The sequence below is a fragment of the Salvelinus namaycush genome, chromosome 26 (assembly GCF_016432855.1).
Source record: "Salvelinus namaycush isolate Seneca chromosome 26, SaNama_1.0, whole genome shotgun sequence".
Taxonomy (NCBI): Eukaryota; Metazoa; Chordata; class Actinopteri; order Salmoniformes; family Salmonidae; genus Salvelinus; species Salvelinus namaycush.
In genome coordinates, this window is record NC_052332.1 from 12,327,461 (window position 1) to 12,351,702 (window position 24,242).

Consider the following 24,242-nt stretch of genomic DNA (forward strand, 5'->3'; position numbering starts at 1 on the left):
CTCCTCTTTGAATCTGCGTATTCCTCCAGGGCTTAGCTGTCCTGGATCTGCACAGCTCTGCCAGGGCCTGGGATCGGGAGAGACACTTAAGTGTTTTAGTACTATATCTCTTGACACAATGATGAAAATGATCATGGCCTCTAAACCTTCAAGCTGCATACTGGATCCTATTCCTACTAAACTACTGAAAGAGCTGCTTCCTGTGCTTGGCCCTCCTATGTTGAACATAATAAACAGCTCTCTATCCACCGGATGTGTACCAAACTCACTAAAAGTGGCAGTGATAAAGCCTCTCTTGAAAAAGCCAAACCTTGACCCGGAAAATATAAAAAACTATCGGCCTATATCGAATCTTCCATTCCTCTCAAAAATTTTAGAAAAAGCTGTTACGCAGCAACTCACTGCCTTTCTGAAGACAAACAATGTATACGAAATGCTTCAGTCTGGTTTTAGACCCCATCATAGCACTGAGACTGCACTTGTGAAGGTGGTAAATGACCTTTTAATGGCGTCAGACCGAGGCTCTGCATCTGTCCTCGTGCTACTAGACCTTAGTGCTGCCTTTGACACCATCGATCACCACATTCTTTTGGAGAGACTGGAAACCCAAATTGGTCTACACGGTTCTGGCCTGGTTTAGATCTTACCTGTCGGAAAGATATCAGTTTGTCTCTGTGAATGGTTTGTCCTCTGACAAATCAACTGTACATTTCGGTGTTCCTCAAGGTTCCGTTTTAGGACCACTATTGTTTTCACTATATATTTTACCTCTTGGGGATGTTATTCGAAAACATAATGTTAACTTTCACTGCTATGCGGATGACACACAGCTGTACATTTCAATGAAACATGGTGAAGCCCCAAAATTGCCCTCGCTAGAAGCCTGTGTTTCAGACATAAGGAAGTGGATGGCTGAAAACTTTCTACTTTTAAACTCGGACAAAACAGAGATGCTTGTTCTAGGTCCCAAGAAACAAAGAGATCTTCTGTTAAATCTGACAATTCATCTTGATGGTTGTAAAGTCGTCTGAAATAAAACTGTGAAGGACCTCGGCGTTACTCTTGACCCTGATCTCTCTTTTGACGAACATATCAAGACTGTTTCAAGGACAGCTTTTTTCCATCTACGTAACATTGCAAAAATCAGAAATGTTCTGTCCAAAAATGATGCAGAAAAATTAATCCATGCATTTGTTACTTCTAGGTTAGACTACTGCAATGCTCTACTTTCCGGCTACCCGGATAAAGCACTAAATAAACTTCAGTTAGTGCTAAATACGGCTGCTAGAATCCTGACTAGAACCAAGAAATTTGATCATATTACTCCAGTGCTAGCTTCCCTACACTGGCTTCCTGTTAAGGCAAGGGCTGATTTCAAGGTTTTACTGTTAACCTATAAAGCGTTACATGGGCTTGCTCCTACCTATCTTTCCGAGTTGGTCCTGCCGTACATACCAATACGTACGCTACGGTCACAAGACGCAGGCCTCCTAATTGTCCCTAGAATTTCTAAGCAAACAGCGGGAGGCAGGGCTTTCTCCTATAGATCTCCATTTTTATGGAACAGTCTGCCTACCCATGTGAGAGACGCAGACTCGGTCTCAACCTTTAAGTCTTTACTGAAGACTTATCTCTTCAGTAGGTCATATGATTGAGTGTAGTCTGGCCCAGGAGTGTGAAGGTGAACGGAAAGGCTCTGGAGCAACGAACCGCCCTTGCTGTCTCTGCCTGGCCGGTTCCCCTCTCTCCACTGGGATTCTCTGCCTCTAACCCTATTACAGGGGCTGAGTCACTGGCTTACTGGTGCTCTTTCATGCCGTCCCTAGGAGGGGTGCGTCACTTGAGTGGGTTGAGTTACTGACGTGATCTTCCTGTCTGGGTTGGCGCCCCCCCTTGGTTTGTGCTGTGGTGGAGATCTTTGTGGGCTATACTCGGCCTTGTCTCAGGATTGTAAGTTGGTGGTTGAAGATATCCCTCTCGTGGTGCGGGGGCTGTGCTTTGGCAAAGTGGGTTGGGTTATATCCTTCCTGTTTGGCCCTGTCCGGGGGTATCTTCGGATGGGGCCACAGTGTCTCCTGACCCCTCCTGTCTCAGCCTCCAGTATTTATGCTGCAGTAGTTTATGTGTCGGGGGGCTAGGGTCAGTTGGTTATACCTGGAGTACTTCTCCTGTCTCATCCAGTGTCCTGTGTGAATTTAAGTATGCTCTCTCTAATTCTCTCGTTCTCTCTTTCTTTCTCTCGGAGGACCTGAGCCCTAGGACCATACGTCGGGACTACCGGGCGTGGTGACTCCTTGCTGTCCCCAGTCCACCTGGCCTTGCTGCTGTTCCAGTTTCAACTGCTCTGCCTGCGGTTATGGAACCCCTACCTGTCCCAGACCTGCTGTTTTCAACTCTTAATGATCGGCTATGAAAAGCCAACTGACATTTATTCCTGATTATTATTTGACCATGCTTGTCATTTATGAACATTTTGAAAATCTTGGCTCTCTCTAATTTTCTCCTTCTCTCTTTCTTTCTCTCGGAGGACCTGAGCCCTAGGACCATACGTCGGGACTACCGGGCGTGGTGACTCCTTGCTGTCCCCAGTCCGCCTGGCCTTGCTGCTATTCCAGTTTCAACTGTTCTGCCTGCGGTTATGGAACCGCCACCTGTCCCAGACCTGTTGTTTTTCAACTCTTAATGATCGGCTATGAAAAGCCAACTGAAAATTATTCATGATTATTATTTGACAATGCTTGTCACTTATGAACATTTTTGAACATCTTGGCATAGTTCTGTTATAATCTCCACCCGGCACAGCCAGAAGAGGACTGGCCACCCCTCATAGCCTGGTTCCTCTCTAGGTTTCTTCCTAGGTTTTGGCCTTTCTAGGGAGTTTTTCCTAGCCACCGTGCTTCTACACCTGCATTACTAGCTGTTTGGGGTTTTAGGCTGGGTTTCTGTACAGCACTTCGAGATATTAGCTGATGTACGAAGGGCTATATAAAATAAACTTGATTGATTGAGAGAGAGGGGGATGTAATGAAGAGGACATGGAATAAAAAGAGGAAGAGGAAGAGATAAAAGGGATGAAGGGTGGGAGGTAGCACAAAGAGAGAGGGGTGTGAATGAATGGAGGGGTGTGAATGGACAATGAAGGAAATCAGGGAAAAGAAAAGCTGCAGTGTTTTCTCGTTGGAGTCAATCATGCCTCTCTTTGTCTCTGACCAGCCATTGCAGAACTATAACACTTGCCTGAATAAAAAAAAATCTTGGAGTGAGACCATTGGCCTGGGCTGGGCCTGGTCGAATGTCTGTGTGAATCTTTTTATCATTTTTATCCTGTCTTCCATCGCTCTCTCTCTCTCCGTCTCTCTCTCTCTCTCTCCGTCTCTCTCTGACTGTCTCTCTCTCTCTCTCTCCGTCTCTCTCTCTCTCTCTCCGTCTCTCTCTGACTGTCTCTCTCTCTCTCTCCGTCTCTCTCTGACTGTCTCTCTCTCTCTCTCTCCGTCTCTCTCTGACTGTCTCTCTCTCTCTCTCTATTCGTCTCTCTCTGACTGTCTCTCTCTCTTTCTCTCCGTCTCTCTCTGACTGTCTCTCTCTCTCTCTCCGTCTCTCTCTGACTGTCTCTCTCTCTCCGTCTCTCTCTGACTGTCTCTCTCTCTCTCTCCGGTTCTCTCTGACTGTCTCTCTCTCTCTCTCTGACTCTCTCTCTCTCTCTCCATCTCTCTCTGACTGTCTCTCTCTCTATCTCTCCGTCTCTCTCTGACTGTCTCTCTCTCTCTCTCTCTCCGTCTCTCTCTGACTGTCTCCCTCTCTGACTTCTCTCTCTGTCTCTTCCGACCCCCATCTCTCTCTCTCTCTGGCTCTCTCTCTATCGCTCTATTTATCTATCAATTCAATTCAATTGACTTTATTGACATGGCAAGTTCATTATTACTTACGTTGTCAAAGTATACATATCGAAAAATTAAAATCAAATATATATGTATATATATACAAAATATATATATATTTATATATAAATAAATGGTGGGACCAACAGCAATAATAATAGTAGTAGTGGACATGGGATTACCATTAACAACAACTACAACAACAATATTAATCAGAACAACAATACTATTGTTAACAATCTATCTCTCTCTCTCCTTAACCAGACAGTCAATTAGGAGCCCTTCTCCACTAACAGTGTGGATGACCTTCATATAGAGCCATGATGAGGCTAGGCTATACTGTACCAGAGGGCTATTTCAGGGCCCCAAGGCCTCTACACACACGCACACGCACAAACACACACACACACACACACACCGCACACCACACACACCGCACACCACACACCACACACACCACACACCGCACACCGCACCTAAAGAGTTTGGTCTGTAATTGAAGAGGTCTGGTTAAGGCACAAGTTCCTCTGTATCTCAGCACAAACTGCTTGAATTTTTGTCAATGTATTGTGATGTGAAATCTAAGTGGATAATACCTTGGATTTGAAAAATGATCAACTGCTGTTTTGAGAGTGGAATTTCAACCACAGGATTATGTCATCATGGTAACCACATTTTAACATAGACAAACCTGGATAAAATATGTTGAATTTGTACCTTTAAAGTATCACCAGATCGTCAACGCTAAATTGATCTTTCTAGAGCAATGTTTTGCTCTCCCATCCAGGGTTATAACCAAGCCCAGCCCTGCTTAGCTATGATACTTGTCTCTGACCATCTGCAATCATGAGAATAAATGTTGAGAGATCTCCACTAAATATATTTACTGTTGCTATGAAAGTCATTCCAAAGGGTAGGTTTAACAGAGCAAATTAAATGTACGCATACTTTATCACTCATATATCATCAATGATGCCTTTTAACACTATATAGCATTTGCAAAGCCATCAACAGCTATTGTCTCAATTCAACCCATGATTCATAAAAAAATAGACAATAAATAGGCCCAGGGCCGGCCCTTGCCATTCTGCAGCCCTAGGTGAGACCAAAAAATGCTCCCATGCAAAACTAGAATAGTCCCATTAAGAAAGATGATGTTGGAAAGACGTCTAAAAGACTGAAAAGACGTTGAAGTTAGGTTCAATTTAGGTTCTGAATGAAAGGTGAAAATGCATATTTTTCGAACGTTGAAAATACGTACTTTGCGGACGTTGAAATCAGGTTCATTTTCAGCTCGGAATTAAAAATTGAAAAAATACATTTTCCGAATGTTAAAAATAGTTTTTTTCCAGACGTTGAAAATATGTATTTTCCGGATGTTGAAATCACGCTTATTTTTGGTTCTGAATCAAAATTGAAAATACTTATTTTTTGGGCCAAATCAAGGCTGTCCAGAATGAACAAAATCTGAACCAAACATAGACGTCTATGATTGTTTCAAATTTGGTCTGGACCGGACCAAAAACCAATGTCCATGGATGTGGAAATCAAGGCAGTCTGAACTGCACCAAAAAAAAACATTAAAAAGGCATTGGCGTCCGTCCATGCTTACTGAGGTGAAATTGAATGTTATGAATGCCCATCTACAGTATGTGGTAAGCCGACCGTTTATTTAAAAAAAATAAAAAAAATAAGTCCAAAAGACGTCGCCTCTTGCTTACTGGGGTGTAGCCTCCCATGTTGGCCCACAAAGGAATTTTATGAATTCCCATCCATGTGGTAGGCCCACCATTTGTAAAACAGGCTGTTGCAAATGCTTTGTTAGTCCTGACTTATCAATTTGGCTATTTAAGCTCTGAATATCAGCTACCCAACTTTATCAGGAGTTATTGTGAGCCTATTTGCAATGTGTTTACACAGCGGGAAATGCAAAAGTATTTTATTTTTCGCTATTATCAGCTTGTCAAAAATGTACAGATACACACTTGAAACCAATGATCATGACAAGGGGTGAAACTCTTGGACAACAGTTGTGATTGTTCATTCCATATTGTCCATTTTACTTTGACCTGTCCTGTTTTTAAGATATGTTGTTTGTTATCATGACAATGCATTTTTCTTTATTGGGCGTCATTTAGGTTAAGCTATTTGATGTAAAACGTGTCTTAGGTTAGGCTATTTGATCAGAGAAACCTGCATGATGTAAAAAGTGTCCATCTCATTACATTGTCATACATTTTATCTCCAGCCTGTAGGCTACAGAAAAGGCCACATACTCTTTCTACCATATCCTATATCTGCTACATGATTTACAGTGCTTTCTGAAAGAATTCAGACCCCTTGACTTTTTCCACATTTTGTTACGTTACAGCCTTATTCTAAAATGGATTGAAAAAAAATCCGGATCAATCTACACAGAATACCCCATTATGACAAAGCAAAAATAAGTTTAGAAACTGAAATATAACATTTACATAAGTATTCAGACCCTTTACTCAGTACTTTATTGAAGCACCTTTGGCAGCGATTACAGCCTCGTGTCTTCTTGGGTATGACCCTACAAGCTTGGCACACATGTATTTGAGGAGTTTCTCCCATTCTTCTCTGCAGATCCTCTCAAGCTCTGTCAGGTTAGATGGGGAGCGTCTCTGCACGGCTATTTTCAATCTCTCCAGAGATGTTCGATCGTGTTCAAGTCCGGAAGCCAATCCTGTGTTGTCTTGGCTGTGTGCTGAGTGCTCTGGAGCAGTTTTTCATCAAGGAGCTCTCTGGCCACTCTACCATAAAGGCCTGATTGGTGGAGTGCTACAGAGAGGGTTGTATTTCTGGAAGGTTCTCCCATCTCCACAGAGGAACTCTGGAGCTCTGTCAGAGTGACCATCGAGTTCTTGGTCACCTCCCTGACCAAGGCCCTTCTCCCCCGATTGCTCAGTTTGGCCGGGCGGCCTGCTCTAGGAAGAGTCTTGGTGGTTCCAAACTTCTTCCATTTAAGAATGATGGAGGCCACTTTGTTCCTGGGGACCTTCAATGCGAATTTTTTTGGTACCCTTCCCCAGATCTTTGATACGACAAAGTGAGCACCGCTTATCACAGGACAGCATCAACGCTCACGTAAAAAGCCCTTATGCCACTGGTTGAGAGAAAATGTCATTGTTTTGGGGCAGAATTATATGAGGTTTTATGTGTTGTTGTTGGAGATGTTGCCTAATGAGCGGACCGGCCATCGGTTTCAAAGTCTGGTTGGTTTAAAATTGCATGATATTTAGTATCTAACTTTAATTCCAGTTTGTCTACAAATTAATTATTATTATGTTGGATTTCCATCTCCATCCAAAATCTAAGATAAAGAACAGGACTGACTACATTTAGCAGACACTCTTGTCCAGAGCAACTTACAGGAGTAATTATGATTAAGTGCCTCACTCAAAGGTACATTGTTATATATTTCATCTAGTCGGCTCTAGGATTTGAACCAGCAACCTTTCAGTTACTGGCCCAACGGTCTTAACCGCTAGGCTACCTGTCTCCCTACGACTAAATCATATCAAACTTCATTTTTAAATCAAATCTAACTTAATTTAAAGTACATTTAAATTTTGATTTGATTTGATTTAGTCCTGTTCTTTAACTTAGATTTTTGATTCAGATGGAGACGTGAATCCAACTTATCAATTATTAATTTGTAGACAAACTGGAATTAAACTAGCCAAGCGGAAGATCCATCTCCTTCGAATGTTGATATTTGGTTGATTTGACAACCAAACACAATTCAATATCTGTCAGGTGTGTGCGTACTGGTAGCGAAGTCAGGTGCAGGAGAGCAGAGATTTGTGAAACAGCCGCACACTTTATTGAAGCAAAAGTGCAAAACGCGCAAAACAGTCACAAGAATTATGTTTAACAATAAACATCTTCGTGAAATACCACGGAAAAAACAAACCAGTCTGGCGCGTCAACAACAAACACGTAACACAAACAATCTTACACAAAGACATGATGGGGAACAGAGGAATAAATACATGTAGATTAATTGGGGAATGAAAACCAGGTGTGCAGGGAACAAGACAAAACAAATGGATACATGAAAAATGGAGCGGCGATGGCTAGAAAGCCGGTGACGTTGACCGCCGAACGCCACCCGAACAAGGAGAGGAGCCGACTTCGGCGGAAGTCGTGACAATATCCCACTTGAAACACAATAAATAGCCTATTAACTTGTCGACATGTTAACAAATTATATGTTGGATTCACGTCTCCAACTCAACCAAAAATACAAGTGAAAATACGGGATTAAGCCAGTGGCTCAGATACATCTACTTTAAATGTTGATATTTGGTTGAGTAATGAAGCAAATAGCCTAAAGTTAAGGCTATCTTACAAACGTAAAATGCGTAACACATCCATGGCCAACTCCAATGGCAGATTAAAAAAATGATAATTAAAACATTAACATGTAGAGTGTGTGTGTAAGTGCATCTATCAGTTACACATACATGTCAGTACATACACACAGCAAGTAGGTCACAAGGTGGAAAGGTGTTGCACCGTGAGGTGTTGCTTTATTTGTTTTTGGAACCAGGTTTGCTGTTTACTTGCGCTATAAAAGATGGAAGGGAGTTCCATGCACTCATGGCTCTGTATAATACTGTACATTTCCTTGAATTTGTTCTGGACCTGGGGACTGTGAAAAGACCCCTGGTGGCAGCCCTCTTAGCCCTCTGATTACAATGAAGAGCAAGACGTTCAGCTCTGCTCTGGGCCAGCAGCAGCTTTCTTTGCAGCACTTGTGTGTGGTGTCAAAAAAGCACAGAATCTATTTATTACAGGCAGACTTCTCCCCATCTTTACAACCATTGAATCTATATGTTTTGAACATGACAGTTTGCAATCTACGGTAACACCAAGTAATTTAGTCTCCTCAACTTGTTCAACAGCCACACCATTCATTACCAGATTCAGCTGTGGTCAAGAACTTGATTTATCTAATCGTGATTATTGTCCAGAAAAAAGTGGATGGCTGCTGTTTAACCTATTGTGCTATTTTGTGTGTTTTTTCACATTGTTTGTAACTCAGTTTGTACATAATATTGATGCTACCGTCTCTTATGACCGAAAAGAGCTTCTGGGCGATTACTTACCTGGAACTGGACAAAGATTTTTTCTTTAATGAGTCTGACACAAAGGATATAATGTTGCTCCCGGACAAGGCCCAAATCCCTGTCATTCGCATGAAGAAAATAAGGAAATACAGGGGACGCAGATCAGGGTGCCTTGTGAGAATTCGTCGGCGAGTGGGTAACAAACCTCTACCATCCATTCTATTGGCCAACGTGCAATCACTGGAGAATAAACTGGATGAGATCCATTCGAGACTATCCTACCAACGGGACATTAAAAACGGTAATATTTTATGTTTCACAGTGTCGTGGCTGAACGACGACACGGACAACAAATAGTTGGCTGGGTTTTCCGTGCATCGGCAGGACAGAACAGCTACGTCCGGTAAAACAAGAGGTGGGAGTGTGTGTCTATTTGTCAGTAACAGCTGGTGCGTGATGTCTAATATTAAGGTAGTCTTGAGGTATTGCTTGCCTGAGGTAGAGTACCTTATGATAAGCTGTTGACCACACCATCAACCAGGAGCGTTTTCATCTATATTTTTTGTATTTTTTTCTATTTACCACCACAAACCGACGCTGGCACTAAGACCGCACTGAACGAGCTGTGTAAGGCCATAAGCTAAAAATAAAATGCACATCCAGAAGCGGTGCTCCTAGTGGCCGGGGACCATAATGCAGGCAAACTTAAATCCATTTTACCTAATTTCTACCAGCATTTCACATGTGCAACCAGAGGGGGAAAAAATCTAAACAACTTTTACTCCACACACAGAGATGCGTACAAAGCTCTTCCTCACTCTCCATTTGGCAAATCTGACCATAATTCTATCCTCCTGATTCCTACTTTCAAGCTAAAATCTAAAGCAGGATGTAGTATGACTCGCTCAATACGGAAGTGGTCAGATGACGTGGATGCTATGCTACAGGACTGTTTTGCTAGCACAGACTGGAATATGTTCCGAGATTCATCCAATGGCATTGAGGAGTATACCACCTCAGTCACCGGCTTCATCAATAAGTGCATCGATGACGTTGTCCCCACAGTGACTGTACATACATTTCCCAACCAGAAGCCATGGATTACAGGCAACATCTGGACTGAGCTAAAGCCTAAGATGCCGCTTTCAAGGAGTGGGACACTAATCCGGATGCTTATAAGAAATCCAGCTATGCCCTCAAACGAACCATCAAACAGGCAAAGCGTCAATACAGGACTAGGATTGATTCCTACTACACCGGCTCTGACGCTCGGCGGATGTGGCAGGGCTTGAAAACTATTATGGACTACAAAGGGAAACTCAGCCGAGAGCTGCCCAGTGACGCGAGCCTACCAGACGGGCTAAATGCCTTTTATGCTCGCTTCGAGGCAAGCAACACTGAAGTAAGCATGAGAGCACCAGCAGTTCCGGAAGACTGTGTGATCAGGCTCTCCGTAGCCGATGTGAGCAAGACCTTTAAACAAGTCAACATTCACAAGGCCGTGGGGCCAGACGGATTACCAGGAGGTGTACTCAGAGCATGTGCGGACCAACTGGCAAGTGTCTTCACTGATATTTTCAACCTCTCCCTGACCGAGTCTGTAATACCTACATGTTTCAAGCAGACACAATAGTCCTTGTGCCCAAGAAAAGAAAGGTAACCTGCCTAAATGACTATCGTCTCGTAGCACTCACGTCTGTAGCCAGGAATTGCTTTGAAAGGCTGGTCATGGCTCACATCAACACCATCATCCCAGGAAACCCTAGACCCGCTCCAATCTCAATCGCACTCCATACTGCCCTTTCCCACCTGGACAAAAGGAACACCTATGTGAGAATGCTGTTCATTGACTACAGCTCAGCGTTCAACACCATAGCGCTCACAAAGCTCATCACTAATCTAAGGACCCTGGGACTAAACACCTCCCTCTGCAACTGGATCCTGGACTTCCTGACGGGCCGCCCCCAGGTGTTAAAAGTAGGCAACAACACATCTGCCAGGCTGATCCTCAACACTGGGGCCCCTCAGCAGTGCGCGCTTAGTCTCCTCCTGTACTCCCTGTTCACCCACGACTGCGTGGCCAAGCACGACTCCAACACCATCATTACGTTTTCTGACTAGACAATGTGGTAGGCCTGATCACAGACAATGATGAGACAGCCTATAGGGAGGAGGTCAGACTTGGCAGTGTGGTGCCATGACAACAACCTCTCCCTCAATGTGAGCAAGACAAAGGAGCTGATTGTGGACTACAGGAAAAGGAGAGCCCGAACACGCCCCCATTCACATCGACGGGGCTGTAGTGGAGCGGGTTGAGTTCCTTGGTGTCCACATCAACAACTAACTATTATATTCCAAACACACCAAGAAAGTTGTGAAGAGGACAAGACAACACCTTTTCCCCCTCAGGAGACTAAAAAGATTTGGCATGGGTCCCCAGATCCTCAAAAAGTTCTACAACTGCACCATCGAGAGCATCCTGACCAGTTGCATCACCACCTGGTATGGTAACTGCTTTGCATCAGACCATAAGGCGCTAGAGAGGGTAGTGCGTACGGCCCAGTACATCACTGGGACCAAGTTTCCTGCCATCCAGGACCTATATACTAGGCGGTGTCAGAGGAAGGCCCAAAACATTGTCAAAGACTCCAGTCACCCAAGTCATAGACTGTTCTCTCTGCTACAGCACGAAAAGCGATACCGGAGTGCCAAGTCTAGGTCACAAAGGTTCCTTAATAGCTTCTACCCCCAAGCCATAAGACTGCTGAACAATTAATCAAATGGCCACTTGGACTATTTGCATTGACACCGCCCTTTGTTTTTACACTGCTGCTACCTGCTGTTTGTTATCTATGCATGGTCACTTCACCCCTACCTACATGTACAAATTACCTCGACTAACCTGTACCCCCGCACATTGACTCGGTACCGGTACCCCCTGTATATATAGCCTCATTATTGCTATTTTATTGTGTTCTTTTTTTGTATTATTATTATATGTTTTGGCACACCTTGGCACACCTGTATTTGGGGAGTTTCGCCCATTCTTCTCTGCAGATCCTCTCAAGCTCTGTCAGGTTGGGTGAGTGAATATTTTGCTGCAAAAATAAATAGGGCTATGCTCAAAAAAAAGAAAAATGTTTGCTACAGAAGTTTTTTTTCTCATTTTGAGCACCTGCCCCCTGAATTTCAAACAAATATTACCCAATTATCCTCGTTGAAATGACTTGGTGATGAATTGGTTTGCGCAGTGGGTGGTTTCTCGGTTTCTTTAGTGTGAGTCACCATTACCTCAGATAGGATGACGTGTTAACTGCATCTGGGTTTATGTGGCCTTGGAATTCATAGTTCTGTAGACACTAACAACATACACACTGCTCCCTAGTGCGGAAGGAAAGAAAACACCTCCTACTCAGGTATACAAATAGCGGGTGGGTATGGAACGCCGTTTGGGTCTTTACGTGTCAAAAAAGATACACGTTAAATAACACTATTTTACGCGTCAAATAACACTATTAGCAGCAGTGTAAAAACAAAGGGCGGTATCAATGCAAATAGTCCAAGTGGCCATTTGATTAATTGTTCAGCAGTCTTATGGCTTGGGGGTAGAAGCTATTAAGGAACCTTTGTGACCTAGACACACTGGCCACGAACGATGTGTTTTCAATACCGCGATGGTAATAAGGCATTATTTGTTCGACCGCAACTTCTGGGGTAGCTAGCTTTAGCTTGGTACCTAGCTAGCACCAATACATCCAGCCTGAAAACAATGACCAGTAGAAACTGCAGTCATTTGACACGCAAAGACCAAAACGGCGTTCCATAGGTGGCATGATAACTCAACATGCTCGAACGCAATGAGAATACAGTTGTAAATGGCATCCAATGTCCTCACTGCCCCTGTTTCTACTAGGGCTGGGAATTGCCAGGTACCTCACGATATGATATTATCATGATACTTAGGCTGATACGATATGTATTGCGATTCTCACGATTCTATATGTATTTTGATTCGATACTGTGATTTAATTGTGATTCGATATTCCAAACATATTGCTCACCATACAGTGCATTTGGAAAGTATTCAGACCCCTTGACTTTTTCCACATTTTGTTACGTTACAACCTTATTCTAAAATTGATTAAATACATTTTTTTATCATAAATCTACACACAATACGCCATAATGACAAAGCAAAAAAAGGTTTTCAGATTTATTCACCTTAAAAAACAGAAATACCTTATTCAGACCCTTTGCTACGAGACTCGAAATTGAGCTCAGGTGCATCCTGTTCCCATTGATCATCCTTGAGATGTTTCTACAACTTGATTGGAGTCCACCTATGGTAAATTCTATTTATTGTACATGATTTGGAAAGGCACATAACTGTCTATATAAGGTGTCAGAGCAAAAACCAAGCCATGAGGTCGAAGGAATTGTCCGTAGAGCTCCGAGACAGGATTGTGTCGAGGCACAGATCTGGAGGTCTGGAGGTCCCCAAGAAAATGGAAGAAGTTTGGAACCACCAAGACTCTTCCTAAAGCTGGCCGCCCAGTCAAACTGAGCAGTCGGGGGAGAAGGGCCTTGATCAGGGAGGTGACCAAAAACTCTATGGTCACTCTCCTCTGTGGAGATGGGAGAACCTTCCAGAAGGACATCCATCTCTGGAGCACTCCACCAATCAGGCCTTTATGGTAGAGTGGCAAGATGGAAGCCACTCCTCAGTGAGGCACATGATAGCCCGCATGGAGTTTGCCAAAAGGCACCTAAAAAACCTCTCAGACCATGAGAAACAAGATTCTCTGGTCTGATGAAACCAAGATTGAACTCTTTGGCCTGAATGCCAAGTGTCAAATCTGGAAGAAACCTGGCACCATCCCTACGGTGAAGCGTGGTGGTGGCAGCAACATGCTGAGGGGATGTTTTTCAGTGGCAGGGACTGGGAGACTAGTCAGGATCGAGGGAAAGATGAACAGAGCAAAGTACAGAGATCCTTGATGAAAACCTGCTTCAGAGCGCTCAGGACCTCAGACTGGGGCAATGGTTCACCTTCCAACAGGACAACGACCCTAACCACACAGCCAAAACAACACAGAAGATGTCTTGGGAGCCTCTGAATGTCCTTGAGTGGCCCAGACAGAGCCCGGACTTGATCGAACCTGATCGAACATTTCTAGAGAGACCTGAAAATAGCTGTGCAGCAACGCTGTGCAGAGAAGAATGGGAGAAACTCCCCAAATACAGGTGTGCCAAGCTTGTTTTTGCTTTGTCATTATGGGTATTGTGTGTAATTTGATGAGGGAAAATATCTATTTAATCCTTTTTGGAATAAGGCTGTAGTGTAACAAAATGTAGAAAAAGTCAAGGGGTCTGAATACATTCCGAATGCACTGTATGTCTGCTGCAGAGGTACAAGAAAGAGCCATGAGAAAACGAGTTTTGATCAGTCATGGAAATAAAAGTGCTGAAATCAAATTGGCTCACTATTGAAAAAGAACATGGAGAACATGCTATCAAAGGACAATTCCAACTAGCGCAAAAATAATATTGCTCTGTTGTCAAAATGACACGATACAATATATCATCAAAAATAATGTCCCGATATATAACTGTATCGTTATTTCCCCCAATCACTAGTTTCTATCAACACACACACACACACGCAAACGCACACACACACGCACACGCACACACACACACACACACACACACACACCTTACCTAGCCACCCTGCTCCAGAGTTGGGGACACACATGTCCAGCTCGGCGCTGGGCAGGACGAACCCCACCACGAACACCTCCACTCCATCAGACATCAGCGCCATGCCCAGCACGAAGAACAGCTGCCACTGGAACCTGCCGTGGCCACACTCCTGCATGATCAGCTCATACTGCTGGGCCAGCTCCTCCTCGTCCGCCTGCCTCTCCTGCTCCAGGTCCTTACGGTCCCTCATGCTGTCTGAGACAAGTTGACCCAGAGAATCATGCCCGTCCCTAGGCTTCCCGTCAGCAGGCACCCCCTGATACTCCCCCTCATAGATCTCATCTTCATCATCGTGACCCTCAGTGGCGTCACTGGCGTAGTCTTCCCCGTCTTCGTCTTTTGCGGTAAGACCACCGGGGAAGTGGTCGTTGCCGTCGGGCTGCGTGTAGGCGTAGCGTCCATCATCATCGTCCTCGTCCTCGTTCTGGAACTGGCTGTAGTTGCGTTGGGAGGAGTACTCGTCCGCGGCGCGGTTGACGACCTTGCTGACCTTCTTAGCGGCATGGCGTTTGGCCTCCTTGGCGATGTCCTTGGCGCCCTTCACCAGTGACGTCCTGTTGTTGTACGGCTCATCCATCTTGCTGACTCTGATTCTATCTACCTGTCTTTATTTGTCCTTTATCGAACCAGCTAGGTCAGTTGGGAACCAATGCTCACTGGCAAAAAGAACTGCCAAAAAAGCTGACCTAAGTGTGAGAGAAAATTAGAAAGTAACAAACATTAGCTTAAGTTCTTACTTTCTTCTGATGTAAGTTACAACAGGGCAACTCAGCTGCAGCAAATGACAGTAAGTTGGGAGATGGTTCAAATGATACTAGCGTTGGCTAGGATAGCTAGCTGATGCTGCTGGTGTGAGGGAGAGCAGATCTCTATGGCAGTGGGATGGGAGCAGTCACACGGTTGAGAGGTGAAGACAGCTGAGTTCCAGTAGGAGAGATCACCATCCACACTGTCTTTAGGTCTGGTCACAGCTCATCTTTCTGTGGAGAGAGATACATTTGCTTAATTTCTGATCCAGCAGTGTTCAGGTTTAATGTCCCATCTCAGTGTCAGTCTCTAAAGTCAGGTTCTCTGCAGAGTGGACTGTTTGTGCCTGTAGATTTAGTGAGGAAGCCTTGAGGACTTCAGTGTGCTAGCTATAACTCTCCCTCAACATTATCAGGGGATCTGTCTGTGACGTCAATGGAAGGAAACGAACGTAAAAGGCGGAAACAAGGGACAGAGAGAAGGGGCTAAATAAAAGTGGATCCATTCCATACACTCTCTGACTGGAATGGGTCTGAGACACCCATGTGATCTGTTTGGGGGTCTACGAGTTCCGGTTAGGTCTGATCCATCTAGTCCTATACGGTACGTTCCATCTAGTTTCTGTGTTCCGTCTCTAGACTGGTCTAGAGTGTGTGTATTCTGTCTGAGCATGTGTGTTCCATCCTGCTTCACCACTAAATCAAAGATGTAATCACATTTTATATGTCACATGCGCCGAATACAACGGGTGTAGACTTTTCTGTGAAATGCTTGTTTTGGAGCCCTTCCCAAGGATGCATTAAAGAAATAACACAAACATTTAAATAGTAACACACAGGAGGAATAAAATACACAAGAATGAAGCTATATAAAGGGAGTACCAGTACCAGATCAATGTGCAGAGGTGCTGTACAATGTATTTGAGGTAGATATGTACATGTAGGCAGGGTAAAGTGACTAGGCATCAGGATAGATAATAATAAGGTATTTGAGGTAGATATGTACATGAAGGCAGGGTAAAGTGACTAGACATCAGGATAGATAATAATAAGGTATTTGAGGTAGATATGTACATGAAGGTAGGGTAAAGTGACTAGACATCAGGATAGATAATAATACGGTATTTGAGGTAGATATGTACATGAAGGTAGGGTAAAGTGACTAGGCATCAGGATAGATAATAATAAGGTATTTGAGGTAGATATGTACATGAAGGCAGGGTAAAGTGACTAGACATCAGGATAGATAATAATAAGGTATTTGAGGTAGATATGTACATGAAGGTAGGGTAAAGTGACTAGACATCAGGATAGATAATAATACGGTATTTGAGGTAGATATGTACATGAAGGTAGGGTAAAGTGACTAGACATCAGGATAGATAATAATAAGGTATTTGAGGTAGATATGTAAATGAAGGAAGGCAGGGTAAAGTGACTAGGCATCAGGATAGATAATAATAAGGTATTTGAGGTAGATATGTACATGAAGGCAGGGTAAAGTGACTAGGCATCAGGATAGATAATAATAAGGTATTTGAGGTAGATATGTACATGAAGGCAGGGTAAAGTGACTTGGCATCAGGATAGATAATAATAAGGTATTTGAGGTAGATATGTACATGAAGGCAGGGTAAAGTGACTAGGCATCAGGATAGATAATAATACGGTATTTGAGGTAGATATGTACATGAAGGCAGGGTAAAGTGACTAGACATCAGGATAGATAATAATAAGGTATTTGAGGTAGATATGTACATGAAGGCAGGGTAAAGTGACTAGGCATCAGGATAGATAATAATAAGGTATTTGAGGTAGATATGTACATGAAGGCAGGGTAAAGTGACTTGGCATCAGGATAGATAATAATAAGGTATTTGAGGTAGATATGTACATGAAGGCAGGGTAAAGTGACTTGGCATCAGGATAGATAATAATAAGGTATTTGAGGTAGATATGTACATGAAGGCAGGGTAAAGTGACTAGGCATCAGGATAGATAATAATAAGAGTAAAATAAAGAACAGAGTAGCAGCAGCATATGATGAGTGTTAAAGTGTGTGTGTATGATTGTGTATGTGTGTGTTTTTTTTGTAAGTGTGTCAGTGTAATGTCTGTGAGTGAGTGCGTATATAGTGTGTATAATAGTCTTGTGAGTGTGCATAGGGTAAATGCAAGATAGGGTCAATGCAGTCTTAATGAACCATTTAATTAACTGTATAGCAGTGTTATGGCTATTTAGCAGTCTTATAGCTGTGAGGTAGAAGCTGTCTCGGAGCATGTTAGTCTGAGAACCGATGTTCCGGTACCGTTTGCTGGACGGTAGCAGAGTGAACAGCCTATGGCTTGGGTGGCTGACATCTTTAGCAACTTTCGGGGCATTTTAGTGGTGGGTAACACATTGATATCATGGCTACCATTGAAAGCAACCAATGACTTGAATGGCGAATGGGAGACGTGCTTTAATTATGAGTTGAGATTGAGAAATAAAATGGTAGCTATTTTTAATCGAGACTATCAAAACAGTTTTAACACATGAATCGTGGCCATCAAAACAATTAACACGTGATTGCATTTAGAATTATTGGTTGCGCAATGACTGGGCTTATAAAAGCATATTTCACTCCAGTACCAGCTTTTTGAGGAGCTGCTCTCGTGCTGTCTGACAGGTGATAGGCCATTCTGCTCCTCAAACTAGGCTCTGTATGCTGTGTGCATGTGATAAGATACCTAACGACTAATGGAATAATACACACGCCAATTGAATTCCTCAAAATTATGCAAATTAACCTATAGACCGATAAGCATGACCGGTCAAATGTATTTTTGTCGGCTAATGGATTAACGGTTAACTGTTAACATCCCTAGTTCTGTATGCGTTTCTGTGGGTAGAATAAACATGGTCTAGAGTTTTAGCGACCCTAGTGGCGGAGGAGACGTGTTGGTAGAAGTGAGGTAGACCGGTTTTAAGTCTGCCTGCGTTAAAGTCTCCGTCCACCAGAAATGCTGCCGTTGGGTTTGCGGTTTCTTATTTGTTTATAGCCCCATACAGTTTGTTGATTGCCAAAGTGGTGTTGGCTTGTGGAGGGATGTAGACAGCTGTGATAATTACAGATGAGAACTCTTTCGGTAGATAAAAAGGTCTGCAGCTTATTCTATATCAGGTGAGCAAAAGCGAGGGATTTCCTTCACACTGGAAACAGTGCACCAGTTGTTGTTTATGAAGAGGCACACCCCTCTCCCTTTGAACTTGCCCGAGGCTACTGTCGGTTGATCATGCCGCTGCATGGAGTTTCTGCAAGGCATATAATGTTGCAGCTTTTCAAGTCTCTCTGATAGGAGACTCTCGAACGAAGCTCATCCATCTTATTCTTGAGTGGCTGGACATTTGCCGATAAAACGGAGGTGAGTGCTGGTCGATTTTAACTTTGTCTCAGTCTCACCAGGACGCCAGCCCATCTACTGTGCCTACGCCCGCGTCATTTTAATAGCCCATGAAACAAAGGAATAGGGTTCAGTGTGAACAAGGGAATAGCTGAGTCAGATTTTAAGTCAAAATCGAGGTTAGTAACTGTCGATCTGATATCCAAAAGTGCTTGATGGTCATATGTGAACCGTTTCAGGAAGCTAGGCGTATGCCGCACGTCACTACTTCACTGGACAATTTTTGTTATCTAAATGTGTTTTTAGGCAGAAATGCTTTCTGGAACATGTGAACTTTCATGTGCCTTAAAAGCAAACTTGCATGCCATCTGTAAATACGAATAAAATTGTGAAATTACGAGCCAAGTTGGTTTCACCACGGATAAAGTCAGGAACCTTCCCGCCAGCCATGATTGGCTGAGATAATGGATGGGCTGGACATGCCAAGAGATGAGTTCAGATTGGTCTGCCATGTAGCCTGCTTCTGTCTATAACGTGAGCTGCTCAGTATGTGTAGATAATCCTTGCTACTGCAGCTTTTTTGAAAGATATCATGGAGAACTTACAAAGTGTTTCTAATGCTCTCAACAACATTGCTGCCCTGACAAAGATCAGTGGGGAAAAGTTGTGATGGACTACTTTCTGGAGGATGATCGGGCCATGCTTATTCTATCTGACTGAAAATGAATCAGACGATGAGGAAATTCCTGATTTAGGCAAAAACATTGTAGAGTCTTCTAATGACAGTGATGAGGAAGACATGGCAAACAACAGTGATGTTGTCACAGAAGAAGTTGACCATGTTTCGAAATCAGTGGAATGCCCAGTGGAAGCAGCGTTTGATTGCAAATGCAGAGGGAGTCGAAAAGAGAACACAGAAGGCTGTTGTATAAAACACCTGTCTCCGGATCAAATCTTCCAAATAAGGGCAACCATGGCATCCAAGACAGAGAGGGAGAAGCGTTCATCGATATATATGGGTAAGGGTCGAAATACATTTTCAGATATTATACGTTTCTAATTTTGTCAAAGTTGTTTTCATTGCAAGTTAAAGCCTACTGTTAGCTAGCTAGCTAACGTTAGCTGGCTGGCTTGCTAGCTAAAGTTATGTGTATGATCTGTGTAGTAATATTATTTGTATCTCAGAAATCCATTTGCATTGCTAGTCATAGCCTAATGTTAGCTAGCTAGCCAACATTGAAACTTGCTGGTTAGTTTTAGCTACCTGCAGATTCATACTACATAAGTTCATGCATGGTAGCTAGCTATGACAATCGGTTTGTATTGCTAGTACTGTATGGGTTAGGATTATGGTTCATTGTTTAGCTAGCTAGCGAACTTACATGTCTAAACAAAAGACTCCATTTCGCCCGATGATTACATGATCTGTGTAGTAATATTATTTGTATCTCAGAAATCCATTTGCATTGCTAGTTATAGCCTAATCAAGTCCATATTATGGCAAGAACAGCTCCAATAAGCAAAGAGAAATGACAGTCCATCATAACTTTAAGACATGAAGGTCAGTTAATGTGGAAAATTTTAAGAACTTTGAAAGTTTCTTCAAGCGCAGTCGCAAAAACCATCAAAAGCTATGATGACACTGGCTCTCATGAGGACCTCCACAGGAAAGGAAGACCGAGAGTTACCTCTGCTGCAGAGGATAAGTTCATTAGAGTTACCAGCCTCAGAAATTGCAGCCCAAATAAATGCTTCACAGAGTTTAAGTAACAGACACATCTCAACATCAACTGTTCAGAGGAGACTGCGTGAATCAGGCCTTCATGGTCGAATTGCTTCAAAGAAACCACTACTAAAGGACACCAATAAGACGAAGAGACTTGCTTGGGCCAATAAACACAAGCAATGGACATTAGACTGGTTGAAATCTGTCCTTTGGTCTGATGAGTCCAAATTTTAGATTTTTGGTTCCAACCGCCATGTCTTTGTGAGACGCAGAGTAGGTGAATGGATGATCTCTGCATGTGTGGTTCCCACCGTGAAGCATGTAGGAGGAGGTATGATGGTGTGAGGGTGACAATGTCAGTGATTTATTTAGAATTCAATGCACACTTAACCAGCATGGCTACCACAGCATGCTGGTTTGGGATGAGTTAGATCGCAGAGGGACGGAAGCAGCCAACAAGCAAATGTGGGAACTCCTTCAAGACTGTTGGAAAAGCATTCCAGGTGAAGCTGGTTGAGAGAATGCCAAGAGTGTGTAAAAATGCCAAGAGTGTGTAAAGCTGGAACAACGGAACGACTTGACTAGTGTAGTGTTAGCTAGCTACATAGTTGCCTTTGCTAGTTGTCTTTGCTGTCTTTGTATCTAAGATAATTGTGCCGCTGGCTACGTCCAGTTACCGAGGTTACCTAGCTAGCTATCGAGGTTACCTAGCCAGCTACACTTTCATACAAAGTCAACAACGCAGCCACTGCTAGCTAGCCTACTTCAGCAGTACTGTATCATTTTAATCATTTTTAGTCAATAAGATTTTTGCAACGTAAGCTTAACTTTCTGAACATTCGAGACGTGTAGTCCACTTGTCATTCCAATCTCCTTTGCATTAGCATAGCCTCTTCCGTAGCCTGTCAACTATGTGTCTGTCTATCCCTGTTCTCTCCTCTCTGCACAGACCATACAAACGCTTCACACCGCGTGGCCGCGGCCACCCTAACCTGGTGGTCCCAGCGCGCACGACCCACGTGGAGTTCCAGGTCTCCGGCAGCCTCTGGAACTGCCGATCTGCGGCCAACAAGGCAGAGTTCATCTCAGCCTATGCTTCCCTCCAGTCCCTCGACTTCTTGGCACTGACGGAAACATGGATCACCACAGATAACACTGCTACTCCTACTGCTCTCTCCTCGTCTGCCCACGTGTTCTCGCACACCCCGAGAGCTTCTGGTCAGCGGGGTGGTGGCACCGGGATCCTCATCTCTCCCAAGTGGTCATTCTCTCTTTCTCCCCTGACCCATCTGTCTATCGCCTCCTTTGAATTCCATGCTGTCACAGTTACCAGCCCTTTCAAGCTTAACATCCTTATCATCTATCGCCCTCCAGGTTCCCTCGGAGAGTTCATCAATGAGCTTGATGCCTTGATAAGCTCCTTTCCTGAGGACGGCTCACCTCTCACAGTTCTGGGTGACTTTAACCTCCCCACGTCTACCTTTGACTCATTCCTCTCTGCCTCCTTCTTTCCACTCCTCTCCTCTTTTGACCTCACCCTCTCACCTTCCCCCCCTACTCACAAGGCAGGCAATACGCTTGACCTCATCTTTACTAGATGCTGTTCTTCCACTAACCTCATTGCAACTCCCCTCCAAGTCTCCGACCACTACCTTGTATCCTTCTCCCTCTCGCTCTCATCCAACACTTCCCACACTGCCCCTACTCGGATGGTATCGCGCCGTCCCAACCTTCGCTCTCTCTCCCCCGCTACTCTCTCCTCTTCCATCCTATCATCTCTTCCCTCTGCTCAAACCTTCTCCAACCTATCTCCTGATTCTGCCTCCTCAACCCTCCTCTCCTCCCTTTCTGCATCCTTTGACTCTCTATGTCCCCTATCCTCCAGGCCGGCTCGGTCCTCCCCTCCTGCTCCGTGGCTCGACGACTCATTGCGAGCTCACAGAACAGGGCTCCGGGCAGCCGAGCGGAAATGGAGGAAAACTCGCCTCCCTGCGGACCTGGCATCCTTTCACTCCCTCCTCTCTACATTTTCCTCTTCTGTCTCTGCTGCTAAAGCCACTTTCTACCACTCTAAATTCCAAGCATCTGCCTCTAACCCTAGGAAGCTCTTTGCCACCTTCTCCTCCCTCCTGAATCCTCCTCCCCCTCCCCCCCCCCCCCCCCCCCCCCCCCCCCTCCTCCCTCTCTGCAGATGACTTCGTCAACCATTTTGAAAAGAAGGTCGACGACATCCGATCCTCGTTTGCTAAGTCAAACGACACCGCTGGTTCTGCTCACACTGCCCTACCCTGTGCTCTGACCTCTTTCTCCCCTCTCTCTCCAAATGAAATCTCGCGTCTTGTGACGGCCGGCCGCCCAACAACCTGCCCGCTTGACCCTATCCCCTCCTCTCTTCTCCAGACCATTTCCGGAGACCTTCTCCCTTACCTCACCTCGCTCATCAACTCATCCTTGACCGCTGGCTACGTCCCTTCCGTCTTCAAGAGAGCGAGAGTTGCACCCCTTCTGAAAAAACCTACACTCGATCCCTCCGATGTCAACAACTACAGACCAGTATCCCTTCTTTCTTTTCTCTCCAAAACTCTTGAACGTGCCGTCCTTGGCCAGCTCTCCTGCTATCTCTCTCAGAATGACCTTCTTGATCCAAATCAGTCAGGTTTCAAGACTAGTCATTCAACTGAGACTGCTCTTCTCTGTATCACGGAGGCGCTCCGCACTGCTAAAGCTAACTCTCTCTCCTCTGCTCTCATCCTTCTAGACCTATCGGCTGCCTTCGATACTGTGAACCATCAGATCCTCCTCTCCACCCTCTCCGAGTTGGGCATCTCCGGCGCGGCCCACGCTTGGATTGCGTCCTACCTGACAGGTCGCTCCTACCAGGTGGCGTGGCGAGAATCTGTCTCCTCACCACGTGCTCTCACCACTGGTGTCCCCCAGGGCTCTGTTCTAGGCCCTCTCCTATTCTCGCTATACACCAAGTCACTTGGCTCTGTCATAACCTCACATGGTCTCTCCTATCATTGCTATGCAGACGACACACAATTAATCTTCTCCTTTCCCCCTTCTGATGACCAGGTGGCGAATCGCATCTCTGCATGTCTGGCAGACATATCAGTGTGGATGACGGATCACCACCTCAAGCTGAACCTCGGCAAGACGGAGCTGCTCTTCCTCCCGGGGAAGGACTGCCCGTTCCATGATCTCGCCATCACGGTTGACAACTCCATTGTGTCCTCCTCCCAGAGCGCCAAGAACCTTGGCGTGATCCTGGACAGCACCCTGTCGTTCTCAACTAACATCAAGGCGGTGGCCCGTTCCTGTAGGTTCATGCTCTACAACATCCGCAGAGTACGACCCTGCCTCACACAGGAAGCGGCGCAGGTCCTAATCCAGGCACTTGTCATCTCCCGTCTGGATTACTGCAACTCGCTGTTGGCTGGGCTCCCTGCCTGTGCCATTAAACCCCTACAACTCATCCAGAACGCCGCAGCCCGTCTGGTGTTCAACCTTCCCAAGTTCTCTCACGTCACCCCGCTCCTCCGCTCTCTCCACTGGCTTCCAGTTGAAGCTCGCATCCGCTACAAGACCATGGTGCTTGCCTACGGAGCTGTGAGGGGAACGGCACCTCAGTACCTTCAGGCTCTGAT

At 44.7% G+C, this 24,242-nt stretch overlaps 1 protein-coding gene across 2 annotated transcripts in view; it reads right to left on the reverse strand.

Annotated features, from left to right (window-relative positions):
• Positions 1–15,317, reverse strand: part of LOC120021912 (synaptic vesicle glycoprotein 2C-like) — a 60,762-nt gene extending 45,445 nt beyond the window's left edge. For both annotated transcript variants that reach the window (XM_038965750.1, XM_038965749.1), the window contains exon 1: positions 14,699–15,317. In XM_038965750.1, the coding sequence (XP_038821678.1) occupies positions 14,699–15,317 (619 nt within the window). The remainder of the gene's footprint in view (positions 1–14,698) is intronic.
• Between the last annotated feature and the right edge of the window lie 8,925 nt (positions 15,318–24,242).